This window comes from Crotalus tigris, unplaced genomic scaffold (assembly GCF_016545835.1).
Source record: "Crotalus tigris isolate CLP2741 ecotype Arizona unplaced genomic scaffold, ASM1654583v1 scf7180000018397.643900, whole genome shotgun sequence".
NCBI lineage: Eukaryota > Metazoa > Chordata > Lepidosauria > Squamata > Viperidae > Crotalus > Crotalus tigris.
Genome location: NW_024096982.1, coordinates 169,247 through 192,452, shown reverse-complemented (window position 1 = coordinate 192,452; position 23,206 = coordinate 169,247). Strand labels below are relative to the sequence as shown.

Genomic DNA, 23,206 nt, shown 5'->3' with positions numbered 1-23,206 from the left:
CATGGCTTTTTTCACCCTTACTTTGTTTCTGTTTTTAGAAACTATTTGCTTTAGAAACAAATTTTGCAGTGAAAAAAAAAAAGATAGCGGATTTCATTTGTGTGAATTAAACGTTTTTATTAGAAAGTTTGGATTGCTCATCTTGAGGTAAAAAAAAATACAAAGGCAAAGCAGCTGATTTGTATGTTTTACTTGTACAACCATGTTTGGTATTTAAAAAGGGGCTTTTGATATTGCTCATTTATTGAGCTATTTCATCTCTAGAGAAGTGATTTTGTCCCACTTTTCAGTGCAACTGTTTTCCATGTTAAAAAGAACGTATAATTGATGTGTCCTAGTGTATAAGGTGTTTGTAAAATGCCTGTTTTGGTAGAGTTTGCTTACTTAAAGATTGTGGGGGGGGGACCCCTAAACTATTGTATCTATAGAACCTTTGCTACAAGTAATCCAGGGTTAACAATGGTAATTGGGACCCAGAATTACTGTCAGTAAGCAATGTGTCATATGACCACATGGCTTAGAGACGGAAATCCTAGCAGTTCCTATCGCCATCATTAACTGAATCCCACTGGTCATTAGGTAAAGACCCAACCCGATGCAAGCCATTCCTGGCTGGGTCCCTCCCAGCCCTGAGCCTCAGTAAGGGACTGCTTCCTCTTAAACTCCCCCCACCAGCTATATCTGCGCCCCCTCATTTCTGTCCCCTTCTGAATGTCCTGCACAGTGACTGACACTCCACAGCAGGGATGACCATGCTACACTGGGGCTGAAACAGAGGCCCAAGGCTTTCAACACTCCTACTGAGGAGTGCCGCCTCAAGCCGCTTCCTACTGCAGGTAGCCATCAAAGGGCCACTATGCAAAACCCCAGCTGCCCGTCCAACCTGCACTCCACTGGGTCTTGTGCTCAACTGATCTTCTTCATTGTCCTCAAGGCACACCTGGCCTGGCCCTATGCAAAGCAGCTACTGGCCATGCCATGCTTTCTTCCTGAGGCTGTGTGCACACTTCTCCTCCTCCTCCCAATGCTTTGTAAAGATTGTGAAGCATTCTGTTTATAACTACTTACAAAAATTTTATACATTTTGAGGGCTGGGTGTATGTGCCGTTCATTCAGTACCGCTTATAACTTTGAACGGTCACTGAACAAATGATTGTTAAACAAGAATTGCCAGTAATTGTGTAATAGAAATGATTCAGAAAAAAATGAATCAGAAATGATTCAGAAAAAATGATTTTTAGAAATGATTCAGAAAAAATGCTTCAGACCATGAGCACTTTTGCCTGCTATTCACTGAAACCGCCTAATTTTCTCCATGCTTCCATTGAAGCCTGAAAAAAGAGTCTACTGCTTTAAATAACCTGCTTATTAAAGGTAGCATGACTGTTAAAGCAAAGGCACTTTTTTTCTCCCATTCATGCAGAATCCTGAAAAGGAATGAGGGTTCTTTATTCTGAACAGCAGAATTGTATTGTGCAATGATTATTGAAGTATATAAAGCCTTTGAAGATAATTGTCTAGCTTTTAATAAGTCTCCAGTTGTCCTTGCACCCTCTGGTGGTCATGTCCTAAGGCAGTACTAACAAAATAGTCTTGAATGCAGCTGTATCTATTCAGCCAAACACTGCTGATCAGCCAGGAATAGGGGTCTGAAAAATGTTAATACATGCCATAATTTGTAGCCCTAGGAGAAACACAAAGTATCTTAGATAACATCCAGCCTAGGACACAATAAACCTATATATCCTGTGTGATGCCAATATTAATGGTAGATTTGAAAAGCAGAAAAATAATCAAGTATTAGTAAAGCGTCTTCTGAAATATTCAGTTTATTCTACATTTGGCCTTTATCCCAAATATAAGATATCTTTATCCGTCAGAAAGGCTATGAGTTCTAATATGTCTAAAATTACGGTTACACGTATTGTACAAGGGCTGCCATTTCTGAGCTTGCAAAAATCTGGAGGGCAGGAACATTGGAGTTCTTTGTCAAGTGGTCAGCCAGATTTTTGTAGCCCAGATGTTATAGGTCTACATTTGCTCATATTTGATGTATTTCTGGTATACTGAACTCATTTCCTATACTGTAGGTGTCCCTGTAAGTAGCAGAGTCTCCACAAAAATTCAGCAGCTACTCAATACTCTGAAGCGACCTAAACGGCCACCTCTGAAGGAGTTCTTTGTGGATGATTTTGAAGAAATTGTGGAAGGTAGATGGATTGGGTATTTTTCTATGGACTATATTGTGGCTATTATCATATACCAGTGCATCCTAAGCTCCTTTTGCTCACTTTTGCACATTTACTTTAAATATTAAAGTCCATTAATTAATTAAAAGTATTTTCCTTGGCCTATGTGTTGAGAAAAATTTATGAGATAACTACCTCAGGTCAACAGAAGAACCACTAAGAGACTAGGAGTACATGGAATATGAAGCTGTTGATTCCAGTGCCAAGTTTATTTACAAGGGTGTTTAGTTGAGGGTATGCCTTTATTGGATGTAATATTGCCCTATAAAAATATTCATATGGAATAAATATTCTTTGAAGATCAAATTCCTTGAATTGAAATCACCTGATATGTTTTTTTCTTGGATATTAATAAAACACATTTTGTCTCTTTCTTTTTTATTAATATAGTTATTTCCTTATTCCTTATTCCATCATATGTTCCCACTTCAGAATTTTCTTCCCTGTTGCTCTATATAAGAAATAGTTTCTCTTTATTTCTTAAAATTACAATCTTCTTTGCTTCTCTAAACACCATCCAGTTTGGCTCCATTTTTGCCCTTTTCTGTCTTTGGTGTTGTTTTTTTAAAATCAGGCCCTATTAAAATTTTCTGTATATGAATTTTAATCTTGGTATTCAATATTGCATCTAGTAGATGGTTCACGCTATACAATATAATTATATAGTAGCAGCAACAGTAAATAGTAGGTTTCTACCAAACAAAGTTGGATTAACAATATAGTTTTCTAGGTTTGAAAGAACACACATTTCCTATCTCCTATTGTGAAATGTTTTTCCTTAGCAACAAATTTATTCAAATTGCTTTGACCTTTAACAATAGTTTTGAAAACCCTAATTATTAGAACCACTGGAGGGGAAGAGTAGGGAATACTTTGCATCATTAATAGGAGGAGAGATAGAGTTTATTAACATTTTTAGAACATTGTTCCATTTTGTGAATGGTTTTAGCGTTTGATTGGATGATGTTTTCTTCGTAGTTCCACAGCCAGATCCTAATCAGCCCAGACCTGAGGGACGTCAGATGACACCTGTGAAGGGAGAACCCTTGGGTGTAGTTTGCAATTGGCCTCCTGCTTTAGAAGCAGCTCTGCAACGCTGGGGAACAACACAGGCCAAGTGTCCTTGTTTGACAGCCCTGGATGTCTCTGGGAAACCTGTCTACACATTGACGTATGGTGAGCGTCATTAGCCTGATGATCTTCATATCTCTTTCAGTTTATCTGCTTTGCTCAATGCAAAGCAGTTAATTGATGAAGTAGTGTTTTGCCAATCTGCATTTATTCTGCCCTGAATGGACATTAGGCTTTTGTCTAATGTATACAGCATATACTGTGTGCACAATTATTAGGCAAGTTATATTGTGGAGGATTCATTTTCTTATTGAACAATTACAATGCTCTCAGTCAATCCAAAATGTTAATAAACCTCAAACCTGAATATTTAAGAAAGTAAAAAGTGAGCTTTCGTAGGAGAATATCTATGTGTGCATAATTATTGGGCAACTATTAGTGTGCAGCATTATTAGGAAACTAAATGAAAAATGAAAATCTGCCCATCTCACTTGTTTATGTACATCTGTTAAAGTGAGAATAATAAACAGCTCAAAATGTACAAATAAACATTTCTGACATTTCAAAAAAATAATCAGTGACCAATATAGCCACCCTTCTTTTCAATAACAGTCATAAGCCTTCCATTCATGGAATCTGTTAGTTTCCTGATCTATTGACGATTAACATTTTGTGCAACTAAGCAGTGCCTGGGAGAGTGTGCAGTCTCTCAGGCACTGCTTAGAGAGGTGTACTGTTTTCCTTCATCATAAATCTTCCATTTAAGAAGGGCCCACAAGTTCTCAATAGGGTTTAGGTCAGGTGAGGAAGGGGACCATGTGATTATTCTTTCATCTTTAAGGCCTTTACTGGCTAGCCACGCAGGGGAGTACTTCGATGCATGCAATGGAGCATTGTTCTGCATAAAAATTATAGTCTTCTTGAAAGATGCAGACTTTTTCCTGTACCACTGCTTAAAGAAAGTGTCTTCTGAAAACTGGCAGTAGGTTTGGGAGTTGATTTTGAGCCCATCTTCAACGCGAAAAGGTCCAACTAGCTCATCTTTAATAATACCAGCCTATACCAATACCCCACCTCCATCAAGCTGTCATCTGAGTTGAAGTGGAGCTCTGTGGCCGTTACTGATCCAGCCACAGGCCCATCCATGTCCGTCAAGAGTTACTCTCATCTCATCAGTCTATAAAACCTTTGAAAAAACTGCTTCAGATATTTCTTGGCCCAGTCTTGCCATTTCAACTTATGTGTCTTGTTCAGTAGTGGTTGGATTTCAGTCTTCCTTACCTTGACCATGTCTCTGAGCACTGAATACTGTGTACTTCTGGGCACTCCTAGTAGGTTACAATTCTGGAATGTGACAGCCCTGGAGGATAATGGGTTCCTGATAGCTTCACATTTGATTCTTCTCAAATCTTTGGCAGTTAATGTGCATCATTTTTCTCAATCATTTCTTGCGACCCTGTTAACTATTTGCAACAAAATAGTTTGATGGTTCTGTGATCACGCCCCAATATCTTAGTAATTTCAAGAGTGCTGTATCCCTTTGAAAGTCTTTTACAATGTTTGACTTTTCAGAGTCAGTTAAATCTTTTGGGGGGGGCATTTTGCCTGAGGAAAAGAAGCTGACTAATAATTATGCACATCTTGATATAGGGTGTTGATCACCTTAGGCCACACCCTCCCTCATTACACAAATACACATCACCTGATATGCTTATATCTACTAAATGTTCAGGTTTATACAGCTTGGAGGTGGAAAATATTCATGAAAATGATGATATGGTCAAAATACTCATTTGCCTAATAATTGTGCACGCAGTTTATATAGTTACATCTATGATTACCATAGTACAAATTGCATATTAAGTTTCACCAGGTAGTGAGCAAAGCAACAGAGGTTGTATATATTAAAAAACAAACAAACAAGTGATCCAAAGTAAAAGAACACTGTTACTATTCTATTTTGTAGATGTAAATTGTGATATCTTTGGATTTTATTTTATATGTAGCAAAAACATGTGTGGTTGTGTATTGTCAGGTATACAGCATCTCTATTTGCTACTTTCTGCTTCATAACAAGTAAAGCCTCATTCAGGATGGCCAGCAGCTATCACTCTCTGGTTGGCATTACAGTGAAGAACACAATCCTAAGAGAAGAAGCACCGCACATGTGTTTGGTTGCTCAGAGTTAGTACCATTGTATAGGATATATTCTTGCCTCTCTTGGCTGTCAACCCCAATATTATTCATAGGACAACTTGATTTATTTCATTAAGATTGTCATCTGAGGCATCTTCTTGGGCCAAAGTGAATGGCAGTTAAGGTCATGGCCTTTTCAGTGGGTCCAACCTGTGGGTGCTCCTTTTTATGGTTTCTAAGACATCATATGAAGATCTTAATTTCTTGTGCATTTATCAGGATTTATTAATCTTCATTCAACTGCTGAATTTAAATTTTCCCTTCATACAGAAAACCAAGTCAGATATCATGGTTGAAATGTGAATGTACTTCTTCGATAAATAATAAATATTATGTGTGTGTGTATATATATAATGCTGATGGTACTACTAATGTCACAAATGTGTTGATTGCTTTTTCCTTTATTCCAGGCAAGCTGTGGAGCAGAAGTGTGAAGTTGGCATATACACTATTGAACAAGCTGGGCACAAAAAATGAGCCTGTATTGAAACCTGGAGACAGGGTAAGATGCTTTACCTACTAACTACTTAACCTACTTACGATAAACAAGAGTGATCAATCACGTGTACAGGTAGTTCTCACTTAACAGTAATTGGGAATACAATTTTAATTTGATAAGTGGATGCAGTTGTAAAATATGATCTCACATGACTGCATTGCTTAGTGACAAATAATCTGGCAGTCCCAGTGCTGCTTGGTGGGGGAGGTGCTCGATTGATGAGAATTTTGAGGACCAGTTGTAAGTACAGGTAATCCTCAACTTAATGACCACAATTGAGTCCAAAATTTCTGTTGCTCAGCAGGACAGTTATTAAGTGAGTTTTATCCCATTTTACAACTTTCCTTGCCACTGTTGTTAAAAGAATCGCTGCAGTTTTGAGTCAGTAATACGGTTGTTAAGTGAATCTGACTTTCCCATTGACTTTGCTTGTCAGAAGGTCACAAGAGGTGATCACATGACCCTGGGATACTGCAGCCATCCAATTCAGACCGTTGCCCAACGTCTGAATTTTTATCATGTGACCATGAGGATGCTGCAAGTACGAAAAATGCTCATACGTTACTTTATGAATGATTGGTTGTTAACCAAGCACTACCTGTATTTATTATAATTGGTAGAACTTTTTATTTTTTGGTGAATAACCCTGTGAAAGTTGCTCATGTACTTTGTTCAGTTAAAATATCCGCTTTCACCTGTTAAATGTAATGGTCAAAACACTAACGCTGTTTTCCCTTCTTTCTCTAACGGGGTATTTTTGTGAATCGCAGGTAGCCCTTGTTTATCCCAACAATGATCCTGTCATGTTCATGGTGGCATTCTATGGCTGTTTGCTGGCTGAAGTCATCCCCGTGCCTATAGAGGTGCCTCTAACCCGAAAGGTAATAGTGATTGATCGTAGAGGAGTCACAAGCTATGAAAGCAAGTTAGAAACAGACAAGTTGCTGGTCTTAAATGCACTTACATTCTTGAGGTTTCAACCAGTTGCTCCTTTGCTAATTTTGCAGGCTTGCAAAGAGGTGTTCAAGTGGTCCTCCATTTCACAGCTATTATATAGACAAAAATCACAAAACCATGGTATCTTTCTCTGCACGCTCATTGCGCATGCTGATATAGTGTGAAATAAGAGAAAAATCTCATGGCTTCATTCTCATCAGAATTAAGCACTTTGTTAAAAAAAAAACAGTGGGAACATAGCTGTCTATTCTGCATTCCATTGAGTTTTATGGCTGTTAGTCACATAAGGGAAGGGTAGATCCCTTGTTCACTGAAAACCTCTGATGTTGTGCTTTAAACATTATTGCGCTTTGTTTAAAGTTTGACATATTTACACTTTTCAATTTTAATAAAATTAAGATTGAATAGTGAAAAAAGTACACTGTGTTAACTTTTATGCCAAAAGAACAAGTTGACTTAATTTGAACAATAGTCCGAAAATCTTACCTCAAAGGTTTATTGAAACTTTTTCTTATTAAAGAGATTGCAATTCAGATGACAAGTTGCATTTATTAAAGGATCAGATTTTAGGCAATGTTTATGCTTTTCTATGATTGATAACTATTCTCAAACCACAATCTGGATATGTGCATTTGCTCAGCTTTGTCACAATTTTACTGTCCATTTACTAATACTTTACTAATATATAAGTTTTGTGTGGTTAGTTACTAGTCTGCAAATCATAGTTGTTCCCTTCCTTTTCTTCAGGATGCTGGCGGCCAGCAGATTGGCTTTCTCCTGGGTAGTTGTGGCATTGCTTTGGCCCTCACCACTGAAGTTTGCCTGAAGGGACTCCCCAAAACACAAAATGGAGAAATTGTGCAATTCAAGGGTTTGTTATATTGCATTTATTATGCTTTATAGAAGAAAACCAAAACCAACAAATCGTTGATTTCTTCCTCAAAAATGTATACAGATAGTCCTCGACTTATAACAGTTCATTTAGTGACTGTTCGAAGTTACAACAGCACTAAGAAAAGTGACTTGTGACCATTTTTCACATGTGTTACCAATGCAGCATCCCCATGGTCACATGATCAAAATTTAGACAACTGACTCGGTTGCAGTTTCCCGGGGTCATGTGATCTACCTTTTGCTAACTTCTGACAAGCCAGATTGACTTAACAATCATGTTACTTAACAACTGCAGTGATGGCAAGAAAGGCTGTAAAATGGGGCAAAACTCATTTAACAATTGTCTCACTTAGCAAGAGAAATTTTGGGCTGAGTTGTGGTTGTAAGTCAAGGACTATCTGTAATTAAACTTTGAAAATGAAAAAGGGAAAGTCTGGCAGAGTGGGAAAAATGATAAGGACTAAATGGAAACAGACTGAGAATACTGTATTGCATATTTGTTTCCGAGGCCAACTTTCTCATAGATAAAATCATGTGAACCTGAATGAGACTTTTAGCCAGGGCTGGGCATCGTGTGACACATACACACAACTCAGTTTTGTTTCCCTGAACTATCTCAAATTTGGCAGTTTTTTCCTGTAATTCAAATAAGAATTTTGCTGGAGTTTCTTTAAAATAACAAAGAATATAGATGGGCTAAACCTTTGCTATTCTTAACATACAGGTAGTCCTTGCTTAATGACTGGTTGCTTAATGACCATCTAAAGTTATGGCAGATCGTCCCTCCAAGAGATACTTTCGATGCAGTCCTGAAGTTATGATCATAGCAATGTTCCTGTGGTTGTTTGCCCTTACCACAGACCATAGGGATGCTGCAGTGCCCCCCACCTATCTTCCCCCCTTTCCCCCATTGGGTTTCTGCAGACATTTCTTCCCACATATATACCAAGTCCTGCAAGGCTTTCCTTCTCTAACTGGATCCCAGCAGGGTTGTCTCTCACACATTGGGTCCCCATAGGCCTTAGGCCTGATTTTCACCCACCAGTGGGGGAATCCCATGTGGGGGAAGAATTGCAAGGACTTGGGGGGGGAGATCTGAGGGACCCAAGGAGCAGGTAATGGAGCCTGGGGTGTCTCGGGGGGGGCGGCTTTGGGAGTCCCAGGGGAGATGGACCTGGGCCTGCGTTAGAACTCCCTCACCCCGAAGCACTCCATGCTCAGTTTTATGACCTGTTCGTTTAACAGCCACACCAGGGAGAGCAAGGGGTGAGGTAATCAGACAACACTGTCTTGCTTTACAGCCATCATGATGTGACCACAACAGGGAGGCTCATAATGTCGAGGACAATATGTAATTGCTTTTTGTTAAAAACTTATATCCATCTCCTAAATGGGTAAAAAAAAAATTCAACAGTTAATCAGCACCTTAGCAATCTCAATGCATTGCATATACTGTTATGATTCCTTGCCAGCCAGTGGACCCGGCAGCTGAGTCTGAGGAATCATAGGAGGAGGAAGGGCCTGGAGTGATATCAGAGTCAGAGGAAGGCTCTGAGGAGCTCCAAGACTTACAGTCTGTTGAGGAGCCTGGCCCCTCTACTCGCACTCGGGCTGAGACACAGCTGTGCTGGGAGTCTGAGTTGGACAGTGATGAATCACAGCTGGGAGATATCCAGGATGCACAAAAAGAGAGTAGGACAGAGGAATGCAATGGGGCGCGGCTCCAAAGGCAAAGGAGAAGGCATTAGAAAGCCATGCCTTGGCTGCATAATAAAAGGGAAGGTATGGGAGGTGCTGGTTGCCAAAGGCAACTGTGTTTGTTTGCCTTGGACATTGACTCAGGTCATAATAAAAGGGGACTGGTGTTTTTCTGAGGTTCCAGCCTGCTTGTTGGAAGAGGGGTTTCTGCTTGTGAGCTTAACAAGGGCTCACATAGGCTGGGACAGAACATATACTATGTCTCCTGAAGTTTTTGAAATTTAAAAATTTAAAAAGTTTTCGAATATTTTTTTAAAAGTAATGAAAATGGTTGGCTACCTCTACTTCTTCACCAGTTGTAAATATTGTAATTAACCTGAATACAGTTAATTGTAAGTCTACTTGGCATAAGGTTATGAATCTAACTGTCACAAAAATATATAGCATCTGTCCTTCCTCTAGTGAAGGAATTATTTATTTATTTATTTATTTATTTTTAAAATTTATAAACCGCCCACTCCCGCAGGACTCTGGGCGGCTAACAATAAAAATTAGATTGTTAGGCCTCAAAAATTAGAACTATCTATACTCCTGCTGTTGAGCCCAGCAACCACAGTATCTTTCATAATGAGAATGAACTGGGACGACATTATCTTCTTGCTCCATGGCTTTGAACCCAAATAATGAAGCTCTAAATAGCCTTACACATTGAGTATCATTTCATGCTGTGAAAATAATATATTCTGCTTATTTTTTTTCCAGTTTCACATATTTGTAAACAATTGGTGCATAGCAACTTCATCCAATTATGGAAAAATAGTAAAAAGTAGATTTTCAGTAGCACAATTATTTCTCTGTAAAGAGGGTTTCTGCAAAATCTGCTGGTCTTCTGAGACAGCCCTAATTTCATCATTTCTTTTGTGGTCTATACTCAGTCTATTTATTGTTATAGCCTGTTTCCATTCAAATTAACTTTTCGTGAGGATTAGACATCCAACACTAAGAAAACGGGGGAACTAAATTTCGGATAACAAACTGATTTGAATGAGCCAAATTCCATGATTTGCAGTGTAAATGCATCCCCAACAGTTTATGGCCTTAAGTTTGAGTTTCTTTTTTGGTTCTAGGTTGGCCAAGGCTCAAGTGGGTGGTTACAGATTCCAAGTATCTCTCCAAAACACCAAAGGATTGGCAGCCCAACATTTCAAATGCAGGGACTGAACCAGCTTATATTGAGGTATATAAAGGAAATGGAATTTGACAAAATAAAATACGTTACGATTGTTACAGTAATACCTTCAGGTCATTTCAAATATTTTATGCAGCAGGTATGTCCCCTTTTTCTTGAAAATGTATGCTTTAAGATTAATTTAGATTTTGTTCATAATCTCAGTCCATGTCTCGTAGGGAATTAACAAATGTGACACAGATATTTAAAAATTGAAAACACACTTCATTTGGAACAAAGAGGCAGAATTATTGAACACCTTCTCAGTATTTAGCATGTTTAAAATCAAGAACTGCATACTTTTCCAGTATAACAGCATTTGGATGTGCCTTATCTGATTTTGGCTTTATGGAGAATTTATCTTTTGCCGAACTCGTAGCTAATTTTACAGTGTACTCTGCTACTCTTATAGCAGGTTTCCTCTGCCTATTTTTTATCTGGTTGATCTTTTCTGTGCTAAGGCTTGCAGAACTCTATGTCACAAATTCCCCACATTTATTTACAATGAGGATGATGTCAGGAAAGAAAAACCAGGCTTACATTTTTTGCATTATGACCAACACTGAATGCTTATGTAGGTGGACTCTACTACACAAACACACAAGCATGGTTATGAAAAGAGAGAAACACCCACTGGCTGCAACTTTATGAATCATAATGTAAATATAACTATAGTGATTCCTGATAGAGGAAGTTTAATTGATTATGTTGTTAATATTCTTTTTTTTTTCAGTATAAGACCAGCAAGGAGGGGAGCGTGATGGGAGTAACTGTGTCCCGAATTGCTCTCTTGTCTCATTGTCAGGCTCTGTCTCAGGCATGCAACTACTCTGAAGGTGAGCCCTGTGGTACTTCTCATACTGCATACAAGGTTAAATAGTTTTGCTTAGAACAGGGGTCCCCAACTCCTGGTCCTTGGACCAGTACCAGACCGTGGCATGCCAACAAGCAGTCCACACAAAAAGAAAAGGATGAGGCAGCACACAAAACCACGCACTCTCCAGTCCATGGAAAACCTCTCTCCATGGAACCGGTCCTTGGTGCCCAAAAGGTTGGGGACCTTTGGCTTAGAAGAAGAAGACAAATTGCTCTAGGAATATCTGGTCGTATAAAGTGTATGGATGAATATCTCTCTGTCTGTCTGTCTGTCTATCTATCTATCTATCTATCTATCTATCTATCTATCTATCTATCTATCCATATCTAATATTAAACCAAGCCTAATGCAGTGTGAACTCCTCGAAATTCTGTGCTTCGTACGTTAAGAATCCCTTGCAAAATTATCAATCATTCACGCTGCCAAATAGGTAAGCCAAAACAGGGAGGGATGCTAATGTGATATAGACTGTATGAATGAACATGTGGCATCAGCATAGTTTTTATCTGCATAATCAAATATCAGCATAAATTATTCTGGGAAACAGTTTGGGGCTGGTAGTAATTGCCATTTTTATTTTGACAGATAAGGATATTTTCTTCTCTCGAGACATATTGCCTTCCTGCCTCTTTCATTTCTAGCATGCTGAATTTTAAGAAAACATATTAAAGTACCATCAAAGAAATTAAAATAAAAGTTTTGTTATTTATAATTGAAATACCTAACCCTAACCCTAATCTTTTTTGGTTGGGATCCCAGAGCTCCTTATTATTGCCAAGGCAGGGCAATACATCACTGTCTTTTTCTTTTCTTCCATATCTCCAAGAGTCATTCAATAATGAGATGGGCAGCATATAAATTAAATAAATAAATATCTGTGCCGATGGTTCCTGACTGCCATTTTCACTGCAGATTTTTTATTTTATTATTTCCTGTCTTTATTATTTTTACAAATAACTCAAATTGGCGAACATATTCAGTCCACTTCCTTACTCCTATTTTCCCCACAACAACCCTGTGAGGTGAGTTGAGCTGAGAGAGAGTGACTGGCCAAAGTCACCCAACTGGCTTTTGTGGCTAAGGTAGAACTAGAACTCACGGTCTCCTGCTTTATAGCCTGATACCTTAACCACTAGGCCAGTGATTCTCAACCTTTCTAATGCCGTGACCCCATAATACAGTTCCCCATGTTGTGGTGACCCCCAAGTGGGTGTGGCCACCAGTAAGAGGGAGTAGGACAGCTAGGGAAAAGGGAAAAAAATGGCGGACAGCATGGTTTGGCGACCCTCGTGAAATGGTCATTTGACCCCAAATGGGGTCCCGACCCACAGGGTGAGAACCACTGCACTAGGCAAAATTTGCTAATTTCCCATTGAAATGTTCATTGAAGCCATGCGGTTACATCAGTTTCTATGCCTCTTCACAATGATGTCAAAATAACAAAACATCTGTTGTAATAACACAATGCAAGTGCTCTCTATTAAGTACCTGCATGGACCTTTGTGATGCAAGTATAAAAAGAGTGGTGTTTGCATCTTATACTCAATCTTTGTCCACTCTGATGAATGCTGAAGAGTGGCTAATACCAGATTGTAACCCAAGTGTTTTAGAGACGTTGAAACTAAATACAACTATAGTCTTTTTCATTTTTCTTCTAATAAAAAGAACCCGATTTTTGCAGGAGAGTTGTGTATTTTGAATTTCAAAAGTAAGTATCATTATATTCGTTTTAGGTGAAACCATAGTGAATGTCCTAGATTTCAAAAAGGATGCAGGATTGTGGCACAGCATGCTAACGGTGAGTCGGTCTTTTGAGGGTATTTTCATAAATTCCACTAAAACTAGGCTTGGTGTTAAAAATGATGGAGCCTTTAAAAATGGTATGATCGCAGTCTCATGAAAAGTGGAAAAATAGATCTTGTAATTAATGTTTTCACTTAGAATAGAGATGGACAACCTTTTGGTGACCATAACATCATTTAACTTTTCTTTTTGAGATGGTAGTAGCTCCAGAGGGACCAATGTGGAGCTACATCATATATTTGGAAAGGGGCTGAGATGTCTGTTTTTACTGGTTTAATATTTGGGGGAATTCCATTATAGTATTCATGTGTTTTCTTGCTGAAAATGTCACAAATCATTTTGATTGCTGACAGATAGCTGTTTCCCCACCAAATGGTAGTGGTATGGCCAGAGAAGCCTCTGAAAGTCATATCAAACTGGTTTGAGGGTTGAGAGTGGCAATGCGCACTGGATTTGCTCACTTGTAAGTTAGCTCCCTCCCTCTGTATTCTAAGCTAGAATAAAGATGTTTCTATTTCTTGAGGGTATATTTCTTTCATTCTTCTGTTGTGTTTGCATTGTGATACTTTTTTTGTGAAACAATGCTCAAGGAAGCTAGTGTAATTGTGGATTTTCACAAAACCTGATCCTATGGAATTTGTGCCTACACCAAGTCAATCTGTTGGGATAGGGCAGGGGTAGGCAACCTTGGCTCTGGGAGTTGAAGTCCACGAGTCATAAAAGAGGCAAGGTTGCCTATCCCTAGGATAGGGGAATTGTTCTCTGTGTTTGATTGGTGCCAGTATAGACTCCAGCCGCAAACTCTGAAGTAGGAAATGTCACACTACAGCATGCTTTACTGGGGCAATACTTGACATTTCAACCGATGAGGTCAGTGTACGGAGAAAAACTGTTTGGGAATCCAGCTTTTGAATTAATGAACCAAATCTGAATAGAACCATCGGATGATCAGGAAACATGGCTTCAGGTGAACCAATTGCACAAAAGCTTTCAGGGCTTTGTTGTTTGTCTTCCTGAGTGGACTTTTTTTTTTTATCTGTATCTTTTGTTGTTGTTTTGGTAAAAAAAAAATAGTATCACTTTTTGTTTTCTCAGAGTGTAATGAACAAGCTGCATACCATCAGCGTGCCCTATGCAGTGATGAAAACCTGCCCTCTTTCTTGGGCACAGAGGGTTCACACTCACAAAGGTATTGTGGATATTGAATTGCATGATGGATTATCTCTAGTATTCTTAGCTCCTGCAAAAATGAATGGGACAGGTGGTATTTAAGAACCCCCAAGAGAACTCTAATCCTGCTCCAATTCCCTTATAGCCAGATGTTGGGGGAGGGGGGGACTGACAATAGGTGTTGAGCTATGAAGTTAAAAGCGTATTACCAGGACACATGATCCATCTGCACCATTGCTTTGATTATCCCAGCTTGTTTACTTTTTTCATGGAATAGTCCTAGTTCCTTTTGATAAACAAATTTCCTCTTCCCAAGTCTGCCTTGAACATGGTTCTAAAAAATATCTATATATTAAACCTTTTTCATTTGTTTTTCAGATTTGGAGAACACCCCTGTGGATGGTTCTCATAAATATGCCTTTGTTTCTGTGTATTGATTTCTACTTTCTCTTCTATCCTGTATTTGCAGCTAAAGTAGCTTTGGTGAAATGTCGAGATTTGCACTGGGCCATGATGGCTCACCGGGACCAAAGAGATATCAGCTTAAGTTCCCTACGGATGCTGATCGTAACTGATGGTGCTAATCCCTGTGAGTAGGCATTGATAGTATTGCCTGCTTGTTAAAACAGATTTTTTTCCCCCTGAATTTCTCCGATGTCTGTATGAATGAGAGGAGAGGGGTTGGGCATTCACCAAAGGACAGACTGTATCATCCTTGAAAATGTGTATTCATTTTTCATTCTTTGTTCCTTGCAAACTACAGAAATAGAAAGGCAAATGTGTGTTAAACAACGGCTTGCTTTTTTTTCCAGTTCTGATGTACAGGCTAATGTTTGTCATACATTTGATGAACGTATGGCAAACATTTAAATAATGTACACTTGCATCGAACGCTGAGTTGCTGAATCTAAACTGGTAGTACTTTGGTCCTTGATGAACTGTACAAGAGTTTGGACTCATTGATGTAAATGTCCCCTTGCACGGTTCATCAAAGACTGAGGGATTACCAGTTTAGATTCAGTATCTCAGCATTTTTATGAGGACCTTTCTCTGATTCTGGCTTTTTATTTCATGAAGGATTTCTAACCTACCTTTTTTGAGTGTTCAAGGCAGATGGTATCACTAAAGCCAACATTCAGAGCATTAATATATTTTAAGTCACTTAGGAAGCATAAATAGGTGAGATTGCTTTGTACACAAAGCTCACTTTTGCTACAAATAGGAGAGTGAAATGGCAGTTATCATCACTGTCCCTGAAGCAAGTTTTACCTTCCCTTGTCTTAAGAAGAGTTAAATGGTGTCATGCTGAACGGTATCAGCAAAGGGGTAAAATAAATGATGGAGAGATAAAAGGACTTCTCAGCCTCAGATTGTGAATAGCTTGAATTCTACTTCCAATCCTCAGTAAAATAATCAAAGCTTGTGCAGAATTCATATAAAAATTGTATCATTAAAGGGGGAGAATTGGAAATATTCCTCTAAAAGGAATTTTAAAAACCAAGTAGCTTTAATGGGCCACCTAAGGGAAGGAAGCAGGAGGGGCAGCCTAACTGTGTTTGAATTGAGAAATGAGGAATGAGCCAAAGGTCTTTGAAAGAAATGAACAACAGATTTTCATGGGATTCCTGCTGTTCAGTGGGCTTAATGAATTGTCTGCCCAGATGGTGCTAGGAAGAAATGAGATTTGAATATAGTTATGATTTCTAGATCAAGTGGAGGCAGGGAGACTGCAGCAGGGGAAAGTATGCATTGCTCTTCTGGGCAGGATGCAATCTCTTATTTGAAATTGTATTTTACAGATACAGAAAGAATCTGCAAAAGCTTCTTGCTGTGCAAGCCGTTATTCAGAATTGCATTCTATATTTAACATTAGTTCTGGTAATTTCTTTTTGGATGCTGGGAAAAAAAACACACAGGTGGGAGGTTATTTTGATTTTGCATTGCATAATCCAGCATTGCAGCTTTATTTCTGCAAGAGTTTATGCAAGCTTCGTGCATGGTTGATCTACGGACAACCTTCTGCAAATGATGATATAAGATGTTCGAGTCTGCATTACAGCATTGTAATTAAATGAAGCAGTTTAATTTTAGAAAGAGGTACTCTATTGTAGCAATTACACATATGTGCAGTGCATTAAATCTTTTAGAAAGCAAATTTCATTTAGAGGTCTTATAAATAGCAGTCATCATGGCTTTTAAAGAAGCCTTTGTGTTCCTGTTATCAAGCCCTAATTCACTATTTCAAATAAGAATAAAATTGCTTTCCAGGGTCTGTGTCCTCGTGTGATGCTTTCCTGAGTCTATTCCAGAACTACGGGCTTAAACCAGAGGCAATATGTCCTTGTGCTACGTCTCCTGAAGCAATGACTGTGGCTATCCGGAGGTAAAATTGGATTTCGTTTTTCCAGGACATTCCCATTATCGGCTAAAGAGACAGTATTAATTTACATTTATATACTATATCATTTCTTATCTGGCATTTCAGAAGCTAAAATTAGATTCATTTCTTGAACAGCTACTTCACTATTAAGTAACTGTGATCTTTTCTTCATATGACAAATAGTTCTAACATGTTTATGATTGAGACATTCACATTGAACATTGAGTGGAGAGACAAATAAAAACGTTCTGAGGGAGAACAAAGTACAATGAATGAAAAATGTTTTTGTAATGAATATATATTGCAGAAGTATAAAAAAACCTCTGTTTTCTCTATTTTGCTATTTTTTGTTTTATGCTGACTTATCTCATGCAGAATATACTGTATCAATATAGCGGGGACGGGGGTGTAGTCCATTTATCCATATCCTGTGCAAATCTGTTGCATGCTGTAATTTAATTTAAAGATTATAATGAATATTTGTCACCTTGTATTTTGCTCATATAATTAAACTTTCTCATAGTCCACCAAGTGATTACAATTTTTCCTACCATTACCTGGGAGCAAACATTCAATAGAATTTATTCACAGAGGCTCCATAGCCATTATTCTGTGGAGTTTATTGTGTCAGTTCCTTTCCAAATACTTGGTTCTGGTGGGAATTATAACACTCGAGAGACTAGAAAAGCCTGGCTATCTAAAAATAATTTTCAAAATGATGGAATCCAGCAGGGTCTTCCTGTATATTACATTATGGTGTAGGGAGAAGGACAAGTGAGATAAGTTCAACTTTTTTCCTGAAGGATCTCAAGCTCCAGCAAGTTGATTCAGTTACAAAATTGTGCCTTAAAATCTGGAACCAGATGCAGAATTAGTTAGTTCCTCTTGTTGCAGCTTCTGTAAATAAATGGGAGTTGGAAATTCAACCCAATCTATGGCGAAACACCATAGATTGACTCATAGATTCTGATTCATCTTTGTACAACTTTGTGGTCATAATAGCATCTGCCTGTCTTTTCAGACCTGGTGTTTCCGGGGCACCTTTGCCTGGAAGAGCTATCTTATCAATGAATGGCTTGAGCTATGGTGTCATTCGTGTAAATACAGAAGATAAGAATTCTGCTCTCACCATACAGGATGTTGGTCATGTTATGCCAGGCGGTAAGTGTCCTTGGAGTGGAAAGATACGTTACAAGGCTCTCAGATTGCTTCCATCAAGGTCCTGCTAAGATACAAGCTCCATTTGGATCCTCCTGCCCCTGAACTGTTTGCGCTCCAGAGTTTCCTTTTAAGAACTACAGTTGAATGTAAAGAATCGGCATCTAAGCTTTCATTGTTTTCTTTTCCCCCTTCCCCCTTCTTTTTGTGCCTGTGCATCTGCGTACCCCCAGGGTGTCTTTTGGAATATAATATTTAGATTGTAGATTTGAGCGCTCCCTTCTTTCTATTAATAATGTGTGTGCCATTTTAAGAGCCTTTTTGGTTGAAGAGTAAAGGAAATGTGTGCTCAGATAAATAAATAATAGGAGTAAAGCATCCATAATGTATACCACATACTTTACTTTGCTACTGCTGGAGTCCCAGCTGCTGGGTATCATCCTCTGCTGTGGCATTCTTGAGCCTCTGCATGCTGACAGCAGATCTCTTCATCTACTTGTATATTCAACTCATTTGAGGCTTATTTAATTCACTGACTAAGAAAATGGGACATTGTGTTTGCTTAATCTTTCTTCTGCTTGGGGTTCACATTACCTTGCTTTTAGGGCCCTATTGGGTCTTCCCACATGCTTGCAACTAATTCTCCATCTCTGCCCCTCCCTCCTATTCTGTGTGCAGAAGTCTGGAAGCTGAAAAATATGCAGAGTAAGTGAATTAGTTTTTGCATGAACAGAATTCCAGAAGCAGGCTTTTTCAGGAGGAAAAAAAATGTCCAAGTGCTTTGCTTGACTCCAATGTTTTAAACAGCAAATAAAACTGTGGGCACTGACACTGATTTAAATTTGCTGTTTGCTTTTTATATGATAGGCAACCATATTGTGCACTGAATCCTTGGAACGTATCCAGCTGCCATTGTATTTCATTTCCTGTCTTCTTAAATACCTTCTGTATTTTCAGCTAAATTCCTGTCCTTGTGTCAGGTTAGGACTTTCATAATAGCATGTGATTTGTTCTAGGAATGATGTGTATTGTGAAGCCAGATGGCTCCCCTCAGCTTTGCAAGACAGATGAGAGTGGTGAAATCTGTGTTAGCGCCAGAACAGGAGGGATGATGTATTACGGGCTGAGTGGAGTAACTAAGAACACATTTGAGGTACAGTAATTAAATTTCATATTCTATTTTGACTTGGATTATATTTGGTTTTGTTCAGTTAGCTCTTTGGAACAGGTCCTTTGTATTACTAATTTGCAGTGTTGGAAGTGAATGTTTTTCTAAAGCTCTCTTTGAGCTGAGATTTCAAGTGTCTATCTGTGCTCTCAACAGCTAAATTATACCAGCTTAATTTTCACTATAAAAGCAATAATTGGGGAGTCAAGGGCTTTCAGGTTTCATATTTAGCAATACCGGTGAATCCACTCATGTGTCTATAGTTAAAACTAAAAATATATATTTTAGGATATGATAGCATACTATTAATACCGAACCAGAAGCACTACTTAAACTGAGCAAATTAATCATCCACCTGAATTGTGAGTTTTAAGTGTTGTTAATCACTTTGAAGCCAATTTAGAATGGGCTTACTGTTGAAGTTTTAACATGCTGGTAGGAAGTTTATTGAGCATAATATATTTTCACATAAGAATCTTTGTGATGTACATCTTACATTTTCACCTTGGATGTCTATCCTGTGAAACTAATTAATTGCACAGTTGGGCACCATCCAAATATTAAGCATTTCTTAACAGCAGGAAATTTCTCATCCTGGTTGTTAAGAAACAAAGAAGTACAATGGGGATAAACACAGGAGCTCCCTAATCTGTGAACAGCAGTCCCTTGGCCCTCTGTTTACCTTGATAACACATTCCTGCTGGCAAGCCATCCCTTGTTAATTTCCCCTGAAAATGAAGGTCTTGCAGTTTAGGGTTCTGTTCAGGATAATTGTAGATACCCAAGGAGAGACATCTGTAAGGAGAAAGCTCATCCTTTCTGAAATCCTTTCCTGGTTTCCAATCACATTGTGCCTAACTGTAAAGTCTTTTCATTTACTTGCTTGTCTTCAAGGATTTTACTCGGTTCTTGAAAACATCAGCACCGTGATTAAGTTGATAAAGGTGCTGCAGTAAAAAGAACAGCTTTTACAACTGTTTGTCGTTTTCCAGGCAGAAATGTTCTGGCTGTTTGATCACCAACAATCTTTCTCTTCTTCTTCTTCCAGGTCTTCCCAGTGAATTCAGCTGGTTCTCCTGTGGGCGATGTGCCTTTCGTGCGATCTGGCTTGCTGGGATTTGTTGGGCCTGTACGTTTCCATTGCCTTTATTTTTATTATTATTATGTGTCAACCTTTAGGTTGACGCTGATCTCTCTCTTATCCTCCACTTCTTTAGAGCCCAGAGATACACTTCATGGCCTTTGTCAACAACATACGCACAGAGTTATTCTCCAGCATGATTGGATGGAGAATCCACAAATGGGTTGTCTTAATCTTCCTGCTCCAATAATAATCCAATAATGATGCTTTGCACATTAGTAAGCAGTGACATTTCACAAGTTGAGCCTATGAACCTGGCGTACATAAACTGGAATGTGAATCCAACTTTAATTATTGACTATACACATATTGTTAACCGAGCCGAGTGGCTGTACATGGTTTGCTTTGGATGCTTTGGGGGACACCTCTAAGATTCCCCCCTGCTATCAGTTGTAGCTAGGAGTTTTGGTGCATCCTTATTCCTTCATTGTCTGTGAAGTAGCAACCACAAGGAAGAAAAGTACTTTTCTTACTCGACCTCCCTTTCCCCTTTATACAGCATGTAGAAGCATATCCTATTTGACTTAATATACATTCTGTGCTTTTCAATCGGAATATCCTGATACAAGATTTAAAAATTAGCCCAGTGCTGCAATTCCTGCTTTTTGCAGTGCAACTCACTACTACTCAACCATAAGCCTATATTCTTTTGTCTGGATTTATTTGCTTTTATCTGTCATAAATAGTAAATGTTTTTAATTATTATTTTTTTAAAATGTAGATATTTCTAAGGTGTGAAAGCAGGGGATATAAGGCAGGAATTTGCATTGCAGCAAAGTGGGATGGTGGCTAAAGTAAAAGACATTTTTTAAAAAGCAAGGGAAGCATTTGACATTTGTGATAAGCATTTTTCTTTTATTTTCTTCATAGGGAAGTCTGGTATTTGTTGTTGGAAAAATAGATGGGATGCTCATTGTTAGTGGACGCAGACATAATGCTGATGACATTGTGGCCACCGGATTGGCAGTTGAATCTCTAAAGACGGTTTACAGAGGAAGGTTAGTCTACATCTCTCTAAATAATATTACGATAATACTGTTTTTCTGATAGGTGATTGTTGGAATCAAGCCTTTCAATTATTAATGTTCTCCTATGAAACCAAAGCAGGCTCTTGGTCATTTAAAAGGCAGATTCTTATCTTCTTCTGGGAGTAGGTTGGGTTTTCCTGAGGTAGCCCTTCTTAATGTCTTCCTGGCTCAAGGTCTTCCATCCTGAAAAACAAGAACCAAAGAAGACCTGCAGTTTGCCATTCCAGCTTTCACCAAGTATGGTCTGCAGGTTAGGCAGCCCAGCAAAAAACAAGGGGGGAACTATTTTTAAGTCTCCATCTAGACTTGCAGAAGGATTAATAAGTGAAGAACTGCATCTTCCTAGTAAAACATTCTCTTCCTCCCCAAACATTTTACAGAAATCATTTTATTCTTTACCACCATCCCCCTCAAAAAATGCAGCAGAAAAAGACTTGCCCTTTTCATATAGAACAAACATAGGGTAAGGATTCAGCTCCAGCATTGCCAAAGGCATGGCTGCTATCTATAGCCTCATTCTTTTCTTTTGAATTGGCAGCTTTAATAATTCTGGTACAGCTAACAGATTTCTTGATTTTTATTTCATTAAAAATATCAGTCCAAAATGTGTGGCAATTAGTGTTGCAGGCTGCCTTCTGTTTGATTGAAACAAAAAATAAAATAAAAAATCTTGCCAAGGATTTGTGCAGCAAAGGGTGTGGTGAGGATATCACCCTGCTCTCGATCATTTAAAAAACATTGAAAGTTCATAATGCCATCACATTTCATGAGAATTCATGATCTTACTCTAACATGCTTTAAAATTTGGTAATCTCATGCAGTTTTGGTTTTCTGCATACTGTATCTCCCAGACACATTTGGGATAAAGCTGGTGACACAACTCTGTAAGGCAACACAGCCCAGCTGTACAATCTCTCTTCTGTTTTCTTTTTTAGGATTGCTGTGTTCTCTGTGACTGTGTTTTATGATGAAAGGATTGTGGTGGTAGCTGAACAACGGCCTGATGCTTCTGAAGAAGATAGTTTTCAATGGATGAGTCGTGTATTGCAGGTCAGACTAGCCTAGGATGACTTGATTTCTCTCTCTTAATAGATGGGCAGTAGCCACCATTGACCTGCGTGCTTTCATATACAACAGAGTCATTATCAGTGATGGGAGTGGAATTTTCAGATCCTTATGAGACAGTCTCTCAAAATAGAATGGCCCCATGTTCCTTAATTTCTCATTTCATGTACCTTCACATTTGTATTAAATCATAAATGGGGCATGTGGAAAGCTTCTTCTGTAAATATCCGCTAATATGTTTTAGTCCAACTGCAGATTATTTCTATTATTTATTTATAGCTTATGTTTCTACACCATTCATCTCCCTTAAAGCAAGGCCCTGGGCATTATACAATACTAACTGCAGTTGCATTTAGTCCTCAACTTACAGTCGTAATTGAGCCCAGAATTATAGTCATAAGTCATGCCAGTTGCTAAGCAAGTCATCATGTAATCATGCCCAATTTTACATTTGTTAAACAAACACCATCGTCCTTAAGCGAACCCATTGCCCATAACCAAGTGCCAAGGAAATCAGGAGATTTGGGCAGTTCAAATGAGTATAAAGATGTATTGTAAGCTTAAACTCTCTAAAAGAATCTGAACTACTAGCAGTCAAGGGAAATGAGTGGAAATTAAGAAAGG

The 23,206-nt window shown here is 38.5% G+C and overlaps 1 protein-coding gene across 3 annotated transcripts in view; it reads left to right on the top strand.

Moving 5' to 3' along the window:
* Nucleotides 1–23,206, top strand: part of DIP2B (disco interacting protein 2 homolog B) — a 207,469-nt gene that overhangs the window by 160,163 nt on the left and 24,100 nt on the right. For all 3 annotated transcript variants that reach the window (XM_039352035.1, XM_039352032.1, XM_039352034.1), the window contains 16 exons: nt 2,091–2,210; nt 3,228–3,425; nt 5,927–6,018; nt 6,786–6,896; nt 7,720–7,843; nt 10,692–10,801; nt 11,526–11,628; nt 13,403–13,467; nt 14,568–14,661; nt 15,112–15,231; nt 16,911–17,025; nt 18,044–18,183; nt 19,197–19,333; nt 20,397–20,477; nt 21,360–21,487; nt 22,453–22,567. In XM_039352035.1, the coding sequence (XP_039207969.1) occupies nt 2,091–2,210; nt 3,228–3,425; nt 5,927–6,018; nt 6,786–6,896; nt 7,720–7,843; nt 10,692–10,801; nt 11,526–11,628; nt 13,403–13,467; nt 14,568–14,661; nt 15,112–15,231; nt 16,911–17,025; nt 18,044–18,183; nt 19,197–19,333; nt 20,397–20,477; nt 21,360–21,487; nt 22,453–22,567 (1,853 nt within the window). The remainder of the gene's footprint in view (nt 1–2,090; nt 2,211–3,227; nt 3,426–5,926; nt 6,019–6,785; nt 6,897–7,719; nt 7,844–10,691; nt 10,802–11,525; nt 11,629–13,402; nt 13,468–14,567; nt 14,662–15,111; nt 15,232–16,910; nt 17,026–18,043; nt 18,184–19,196; nt 19,334–20,396; nt 20,478–21,359; nt 21,488–22,452; nt 22,568–23,206) is intronic.